Source organism: Tachyglossus aculeatus, chromosome 2 (assembly GCF_015852505.1).
Source record: "Tachyglossus aculeatus isolate mTacAcu1 chromosome 2, mTacAcu1.pri, whole genome shotgun sequence".
In the NCBI taxonomy this organism is placed as follows: domain Eukaryota; kingdom Metazoa; phylum Chordata; class Mammalia; order Monotremata; family Tachyglossidae; genus Tachyglossus; species Tachyglossus aculeatus.
This window is the reverse complement of record NC_052067.1, coordinates 18,038,196-18,047,252: the sequence shown is the minus strand read 5'-3', so window position 1 is coordinate 18,047,252 and position 9,057 is coordinate 18,038,196. Positions and strand designations below refer to the sequence as shown.

Genomic DNA, 9,057 nt, shown 5'->3' with positions numbered 1-9,057 from the left:
GAAAGTCGCCCCCCGAAACGGGCCGAGTGAAGGGTCTTCCACGGAGACGGATCTCAGAGAAATCGGAGGCAGGGGAGGGAGGGACTGAGGATGTCAGAGACCCCGCGGGAGACCCGTCCCCAACTCCAGCCCCATAGGGGCCCTAGGCTGGCACTATCGGGGGGGGGGGGGGGGGTGAGGCTTGGGGACGGCTACCCTACGGCCGGGTTGCCACTGATCGGGCTGGTAAGGGGGATAGAGGGTCGCACGTTTCCTCGTCCTCGGAGGGTGCCCCAGGCAAACACGAGTGACATTCTAGACTGCGGGCTTTCGGTGAGATTACCGAGTGACGATCTGCGGCTTCCCTTGAGATGGCTACAAAGAAAGGAAGGGGAAGGGAAAGGAAAAAAAAAAGGGCCAGACTCGCAGCTTGTCAATTTCAACATTTGGTCACATGACCAGCACCTCCCTGCTAAGGATGGGGATAGATTTCCACGTCAGCTTACGTCTCCAAATTTCTACTTCACGGATCTGCTTCAAAGAGGCAGCTGCACTAGAGAATCATGTTAAGCTCAGCTAATGCGGAGAGCCCGAGGTAGCCTAATGATGGATTTTGATGAGCGTGTTCCTTGTTCCTCTAACATGTATTTGCCAAGTTGTACCTACTACGTCTCGGGTCCTGATTTCTCCAGCCTCCCTTCTTTTCTACCCCAGACCCCGTCTTCTCGCCCTATGACATATTCCTACTCCTCCAACCTGCCCCAGGTCCAACCTGTGAGAGAAGTAACCTTCAGGGAGTACGCCATTGATCCCTCCAGTAAATGGCATCCCCGGAGCAATCTGCCCCACTGCTACTCAGCGGAGGAGATCATGCACAGAGACTGCCTGCCGGCTACCAACACGGCAAGCGTGGGCGACATGCTCGCCAAGAACTCGGCCAACGTCTACCACCACCCCACCTCCACCGTCTCCTCCAATTTCTATAGCACCGTGGGCCGGAACGGCGTCCTGCCCCAGGCTTTCGACCAGTTTTTCGAGACGGCTTACGGCGCCCCGGAAAACCTGACCTCCTCGGACTACCCGGGCGACAAGGCCGGAGAGAAAATGCCTCCGGTGGCGACCGCGGCCGCCGCGACAACTTCAAGTTCGGACGGCGGCTGCGGTCGGGATGCAGCGACGGCGGCGGCGGTGGCTTCGGCGGCGGCGGCTTCGGCGGCTTCGGCGGCGGTGGCCGAGGAGAAGGACCGGCGGAGACGGACCGAGAGCAGCAGCAGCCCCGAGTCATCTTCCGGCAACAATGAGGACAAATCCAGCGGCTCCAGTACGTATAAAGCCAGCGCCCAGCGCTTTATGAAAGGGGAGTTTGAAATCTCGCGCACCGCCGCTGTTAAATTTTTATATGCTGTTTTATAAGCATAGAAGGTTTATGAAGGGCCTTTAGATTTCCCCCAACAAAACTTTCTTATAAAAGGCCGGATCACGTGGCGAGCCCAGAAATTGGCCGTGAAATACCCACCGGCCAATGGATGCTTTAAAAAAAAAAACACCCCAAACTCTTTTCTCCCTTTTTTTTGGAAACGACGACCAAAATGAAAGAAAGAAAGAAACCCCAAACCAGTCTCTCTCTCTCTCTCTCCACCCGCCCACCCTCTCCCCTCCCCCCGAAACCCCAGCTCCCGGGGTCAGCCCTCGGAAGGAGAGGAGCGGCCGTGGGGTGCCTGTAAACTCACCCCGAAAGGGATCGCGAGCCTTTGATATCAAGGTAATCCAGCGATTTTTATAAAAGCCATGTGTTGAGTCTGGAGTCTAGTTAGGGGCTGGATTCAAAGCCATCGCTGTTTAACGATTGCACGAGATCCGTGTTTAACAGATAAAGTAGCCGGCTGAACTGTAGCAATATATTAAAAGAAACAAATTAACCCAAAGCTGGCCTTTTTGTCTAAAGGAAGCCATTTTCCTAAGGCACTATGGCAATTACGTGCTGCCTTCTGTCCAACAGCGTGTTACTTACAATTGTTATTCAATCTGTCAAAGTCTGATTTTTTATGTCTGGTGGGTTTTTTTTTCTTAAAAAAAGGGCAAAGCGTGCATGCAGCTTTGACCAACACCTCTTCTCCCCACCCTACCTGCGAGGGAACGGTTTTTAAAAAGGCTTCTTAGGGAAAGGGGAAGAAGTCTGGGGTTAGGTGTTGTGGTGTTTTTTTTTTCCTGCTTCTTATTCTTCGTATTCTTTTTGGAGTGGCAAAAGTTCTAGGGCAGAGTGGGGAACCGGAGCCTGTTTTTCTTGGGGAGAAAAAAGGAGGTTGCCCTCTCTCTCCGAGCAGCAGTTTAGCTGGGGCTGTGATGATTGACTCCCAGTCTAGACCGAGGTGTCATTAGCCCTGACAAAGGAGGGGAAGGAGCTCTTGGAACAGGAAAGCAATAGATGTTTGCAAAATTGAAATCAATGGCCATGGCCACGGGGACAGGCTGGGATTGAGCTGTGTTTACTGCCCCTGATAACAGGCCGTCGGCCGGGTTGGGCCAGGTGATTGAGGGTGAATTTCAGCGAGAGAGTGTTTGTGTAGTGTCTCAGGGCAGGAGGGGCACAAGGCACAAAGCCCCTGTCTGGCTTGGAAAGCTGCAGGCACTCAGCCTGTTGCTTGGAGAACAGGCTTTTCTGATGGGGCCTGGTGGAGGGGGGCTTTGCCTCCATCCGATTCCGGGCTGGCTTTCATCTGAGTTTGTCTGGTTGGGCTGCTGGGTCCGAGCCCGCCAGGAACGGGCTTGCCTGATAGCAGGAGGTCAGTGGAGGTGGGAGGGGGTGGGGGAGGAGGTGAGGGGAGTTGTTGGGGGGGGGGCGGGGGAGGAAGACTCTCCATGGCGGGCCGGCGGGAGCCCAGACTCTTTCCTGCTGGCCTTTCCGCCTGGCCGGGCCCGGGGCTGTCTCCGTTGTGGTCTCCCGGCCATGTGCTCCGAATCTCAGTAGTTTCTGCCTTTTTCCATTCCACAGGTGGACAACGCACCCGTAAAAAGCGCTGCCCCTACACCAAATATCAGATTAGAGAATTAGAGAGAGAATTCTTCTTCAGTGTCTATATTAACAAAGAGAAACGCCTGCAGCTCTCCCGAATGCTCAACCTGACCGACCGTCAAGTCAAAATATGGTTTCAAAACAGAAGAATGAAAGAAAAAAAAATTAACAGAGACCGATTACAATATTACTCTGCGAACCCACTACTCTAAAACAAAAAAGCTCGCTCTCCAGGTTTGTTTGGGTTTTTTTTTTCGGAGATGAGATTAAATTCATATTTCGCCCTTGACACTGTCGAGACACAGGGTTATTTTCTAAAAGGTGTGTAACTGGCCGGGACGCTGGGAACCAAAGTTCCTCTCGCAGAGCATCAACCGGGGACTAGGTTTGCTATTGTTATTATTGTTGTCTTGATATTTACATATCAACTGGATCCCATTGGATTTTGGCCCTCGTGGCTTCCATTTCCAGCATGCCAGCCCCTCCACCGCTCTCAGAGCCCGGTTCATACCTCTTACTTTGATAGACACTGCCGTCTTAAACTGGTAAGTTTTCTAAAGGGTGGATAAAGCCAGTCAGAGCATGCCTAGCTATCCAGTTCTCCTGTCCCTCACTCCAGAGAGAGGAATGGCCTGTGTACGTGAACCCCTAAGCCCCAGCATACACGTGGAGGACCACTGCAAAATTCAACTTGGGGGAAAAAAAAGATAACCTTTTGGAGGGAAAAGGGGGACAGGGAAGGGGAAATTCCTGTCTTAGAGCAGTGCACCGTCCCATTGACTGAAGAAAAAACAAACACGAATTCTTTCAGAAGGCCAAGGTGGAGAATGTGTACGGATTTAGTTACTGATGTTACCTTTTCTATCGAGAAGAAGGAGAAAATGACCCTAATGAAACCCTTGAAATGGATTTCATTCAGGTAAAGATGTGCCCGATCCCTTTGAAAACAAAAGCGAACCCATAACCATTATGGTAGCCCCAGAATTTACCCTCCAGTTCAATTTCTATCAACAGTCCATGTGGGCTAATGTTCGGAGACAAATCATGACGCTTATGTTAAATCCCTGAACGAAAATGGTCTGAGGGGACTTACTCTCCAATTGGAAAGGGGAGAAAGAAAAGCAACTAACTTCCAAGCTTCTGGCTCAAAAGCTTTCTTCAGGAAATACCTGTGGAGAGCGACAGTTTGGCAAATACCACACAACACTTAATTGAAACTTGGATTTGTGCAATGCACTAACATCGGATCATTAAAATAACTTTCATCGGGTCGAGTTTTAGAAGGCAGCGAGAAAGGAATTTCGCAACGTGCACAGGGGCCAAAACAATGTAAATATGGTCATTCTGTTTTCATATGTTGTTGTGTCTACTTTAGATGTCATAAAAGCTCTACTTGATGACTTCAGTCGGCATCCGCAAAGAATGGAGAGTAGTTTGGAGTTATTTTAAAAGATATATATAAATATATATATAATAAATATATATATATTTCCCTGCCGGAACCAAAGCGATAAAAATACAATTAAAAAAGGAAAAAAAGAAGAGGAAAATATTTAAAAATCTATATCTGTTTACAAAGGAAATGATGTTCTATGGTTAGGGTCATTTACTGTTAAGAATATTTGAATGTATGTTTCATACAGGAACAGTGTTTTACAAGACTTGTACATAAATAAAACCATAACCTATTTTGTTTGAATACTTTTTTACATTTTTTTGGTTTACCTTTGGGGAATGGAGGGAGGGGATTAGGGGATGGTCTTTTTTTTTTTAACTTGTGCTGCACTTGAATGATGATAAAGGAATTTGGAAACAATCAGTTTATCAAATGGATGTAATTTCCTTCACACGGTTCACGAAAGGCAATATCTTTATATCCCATCACTGTTTAAAGAAATGTATCATCTCTATGTATGTACAGTGTTCTTTTCATATGCGAACGAATTGGGCTGCATGTGTACATTACAACAGGGCACAAGGAAAATAAAAAAGTGGAAAATTTATTTTTCATCTTGGTGTTGTCTTCCTCTCCCTGATTGCTTTTCTCCCTCTAATGCTGGTAAACCAATCCAGGAACCAAAAAGAAACCAGCGGGTCCCGAGATGGGGGTAGTTGAGTTCTTTTCTTACGACAATCCATGAGGCAGAGGAAATGGGTGGGAATCAGGGTGTCCACGGAGGACTGGTCTGCAGGCGGAGGTCTTCTCTGTCCACCTAGGCCATGGCCGGATTTTTGTGGCCAAACAAGGGGGCTCTGTGGTTCCAAGGCCAGAGGGGAAGACAGAACCTCGCTGGTCATGCCCATTCGGCCAATACCCTTTCTCTCGCCTTTCCTCCGGCCTCGGTGAACCCCGAGAACCCTGGCGTCCCATTTCTCCCTCCCAACGATGCTTGGGGAGCAGAGCCCCGGCTCGGGGGGGATCCCAAAATCACATCTGAGTCCCAACCACCTTGTGAGCATCGAGAGGACGCGGAGCCTGGCCAAGAGAAAAACTGCGAGTCGGGGAGTGGGCCTGGAATTGGGAAAGTAATGGGGTCCTGGGATCCCTTCCAGTGGGATGAGACTCCGCTGGCCTCGGAAAGGAGCTTTCGAATCGGGTTTTCCTTCCACTCTTTGCGGGCAAAAGAAAGAACCTCGTGTTTTCTCCCTGTTTGCTGGCTTTGAACTTCTCTCTTGCTTTGGACATCACCCATAACCTTGAGAGGAAGGACGAACCGGCTGTACCTTTTGTTGATCACCCCTTCACCCCCACCCCCACCCAGTGGGACAGCGTCTGGCACCGGGGAAATGGACAAAATTGGAAAAGAATTGGTGAGGGGGGGTTCTACATGTGTTTGTTTGTTTGTCCCCCTGGCACGATCGGATGGAATGCAAGCTGAAAAGGGAAACGGACAGACAGAGAGAGATGGATGTGGAAGCAGGCAGACAGACAGATCGAGGGGCCGATGTATAGGCAGGGGCTTCCTTTGCTGGTTAAAAATTAACTGAAATTCTCTGCAAGTTGCTAGAGACAGTTGAGTCATAGCGTTGCTCTCTGGTTGGGGTTTGATTTCCTAGCCCAATAAAAGCACATCCTCTAGGCTGCTGTGACAATGTGGTCATAAAACCCGTCCGAGACGGGCCCATTTGCATATTGGAATGCGCTGCTATAAACCCAGCTGAGGTTTTGCAGCAATTTCTTAGATGTAAAAATTAGATCTGAATAGCAGTGGTCTGGGCACCCTCTCCGGCATCCCTTTATTAGAATCCCTAGTTTGAATTCATTAGGCTCTCCTCCTTAGGATCTCTGCTACCACGAGATGGCGTGCTTCAGATCAATGTCAATGCCGCCGGGGGAGAAAGGAACCGCTGCAAGAATCTTGGCCTTTGTTCACTACAGATCCTAGGAGAAGCACGTTAAATAATTCCACTTTCCACGCTTCCATTCGCAAAAGTGTCCTCGAAAGATTTTTTTTTAGAAAAAACATATGTGCGAGGCTGGGAAGGGCGTTCCTGCGAGGCGAAGTGAAATCCTTCTTGGCAGTGATTTAGGAAATGCGTCAAGGTAAGTGCCCTCAAGTTTAAAAATTCAAGACTAATTCAGTGTTTTAAAGCGTTTCTCCGAAGCTACGGGTGGGTTTTGTACTTAGTTTACTCGAGAAGCCCTTAATTCTCGGGGAAGAGAAGGAAACAGTTCTAAAGTTGAAAATTCAACTAAATGAATACTTAATGTCTATATCAAGTAATATAAGGCGTTCTCTATTATTCTGAAGGCGGAGTGGAAGTTTTAAGAAAGCAAGGCCATTTCGCAGAATTACTGGTCAAATGCAGTGGGTGGAAATGATCTCTATCTGAGTTTTCGGTTAAAGAGAGAGAGAGAGAGAGAGAAAGAGAGAAACAGATCTTTTGCTAAATCTACCATTGGGCGTTCTATTTTGCTTTGCACATTGTACTAGAGCGTCAAGTTTTCATACTGTGTTCTGGTTCAAAGTCTCCAGTTCGTACTCCTGGGACTCTTTGTTCGAGAAAAGGCCATTTGGGAGCAAACACGTTTTATTTCTGCAACTGCTCTCGGAAGCCGCTCTTTGTAAATAGGTATTTTCCAGGGCTTGCACTAGGCTTGAACTCGGCTCAAGTAATCTCCAAATCAGTCTCTTCGTCCAGCTAGATTTAAATGGACATAACTCACTATTTATATGCTCTGGGCCAAATTTCCTACCCTATTTCTTTCTTAAAGTCTTCCCAGGGTATCCATGTTTTCCCTTTCTTCTCCTTATTTCTTTCCATTTCCCCTTCGCCATCCTTTACATTTCAAAGACATAAACGGGCCTTGGTTTCTTCTGCTCTGACTCCATTATGAGCCCAGATAACGGAATTTGCAGTACCCAGGGCTGCTCAGTACTCGGGCCCCAAGTCTTTGTTGACGCTGGGGTTCAGAATTGGCCGAGTATGGGTGGCTGTAGCGAGACCCAGCTCTGACCCTGTGCGCCTTGCTCACTCGAGCGGGACGTTGGTTTGAACACCGATAGTAGTCGTGGTTTAAGCTTGAGGGCGGTATTGTGTGGAACGAAGACATTGCAACCCAGGAAATTCATGGGAAGGTGCTGACTTGGGCTTTGGGATAGATATTTTAAAATAGATTTTGGGAGGCGAAATCTGATTCGGATCGTTTTAAAGCTTTGAAATGAATATCTCCTCGGACACGTTGACCTTTTACGAACATGAACGAGAAAGAACATCACTGCTTACGAAAACTCCTTCTTAACGGGGATGGGCGATGACGGCAAAGTTGTGGATTTCATTTACATGGACTAGGTTGGCCCCTGAAAAATGTATAAAATATTTATTTTCTCCGGCTCCTAGTTCCCATCCCAATACTTCAAGAAGCCCTAAGCAGCACTTAAAACGCCCTCTGGTTACACAATGTTTACCGGAACTTTCGGGCATGGGACCCAATTAAAAAACAAACTCGTTTCTTATGATAACGGTTTATTATTTTTCATTATCGGGAAGGAACCATTTTGGAAGGGGGACAATGAACGCAGTGCACCCCAGGGCTGTTGAGGTTGCGGTAGAAGCGCCGGTAAGAGGTATGATTTCATATCCTCGCCTGGAAGGTTGTGTTTCAGCCGGTCCTGTTACTGTTGCAGATTTGGGAAAATCGGGGGAGACAGAAGCGACATTAGGTTTTACCGTAGCGATGTCGTAACAGAGGCACCGTTTGAGGCAGGGGTACCTTAGGAAGCGAGCATTTTAAGTCAAAGGAGTCTTTTAGAAAAAAAGAAGAAGGAAAGATCGCCAGAGGAAGACCAGGAGGTAGCGCCCCGCGTTTTTATTTACCGTCCCTGCCCAGTCTCCGGGTAAGAATGCTGGATAGGAAAGGAGAGCTCAAGTCGCGGAATATTTGAGTGGTGAAAGTAACCCCACTACTTCCCTACCGCTTCGGCTTTGGGGCAGAGCCAAGGCGGGCAGCTTTTCGCTGGTCTGCCTGCAGCATCGGGGCCAGGGAGCGAAGGGCAAATAGATCAGAGGATGGCGTTTAACTTGAGCTTCTACTATACCGGAATCCCGCCGGGCTGTATTTCCAAACGTGCCCCGTGGGATTCCAGTCAACTGGACCGCGTATGGTGGTATGTCGGTGGGCACTGGATATATGGAGACCGAGAGAGAAATCTCAATTTATTGCAATCAGAGACGCCACCCACAAGGTATAAAGCCATTCCGACGGGTTAAAGAAAGACTTCCAGAATGTTGGAGGGACAATTAAACTGCAGCCCCTGCTTCCAGGGAATTCCCCGCTGCCTCCGGCCAGGCCGTGCTTTATCCCTGCCGCTGCTCCAGCGTGAAAGGATTTCTAGTAAAGATAAAAATTAGCGAGGTTGTCATTTGTCACCTTTGTTGGCACAGTCAGCGTTCCTAAAGAGGCTGATGGAAAGCCGCCTATTTTGGACCTGATCCAGACCGAAAACCCATTTGGCTCCTTCGCAAGATTTTGACAACTGACAGGGCAATTTAAATAGGGCCGCAACGAGTGTATTCATTTTGGGAAACCGGCTGAAATCGAAAGGGCCGAAAAGGATTTTCTC

At 48.4% G+C, this 9,057-nt stretch overlaps 1 protein-coding gene across 1 annotated transcript; it reads left to right on the top strand.

Moving 5' to 3' along the window:
• The first annotated feature begins 575 nt into the window (after positions 1 to 575).
• Positions 576 to 4,486, top strand: HOXA11 (homeobox A11). Its single transcript, XM_038772462.1, has 2 exons — positions 576 to 1,300; positions 2,972 to 4,486. The coding sequence occupies exons 1-2, from the start codon at positions 583 to 585 to the stop codon at positions 3,202 to 3,204; spliced, it is 951 nt and encodes a 316-aa protein (XP_038628390.1). The 5' UTR covers positions 576 to 582; the 3' UTR covers positions 3,205 to 4,486.
• The last annotated feature ends 4,571 nt before the right edge of the window (positions 4,487 to 9,057 follow it).

Coding starts and splice junctions, on each gene's coding strand:
- HOXA11 (XM_038772462.1), top strand. CDS start 583: ATGATGGATTTTGATGAGCGTGTTCCTTGTTCCTCTAACATGTATTTG. Junction 1,301..2,971: donor GGACAAATCCAGCGGCTCCA/GTACGTATAAAG, acceptor TCCATTCCACAG/GTGGACAACGCACCCGTAAA.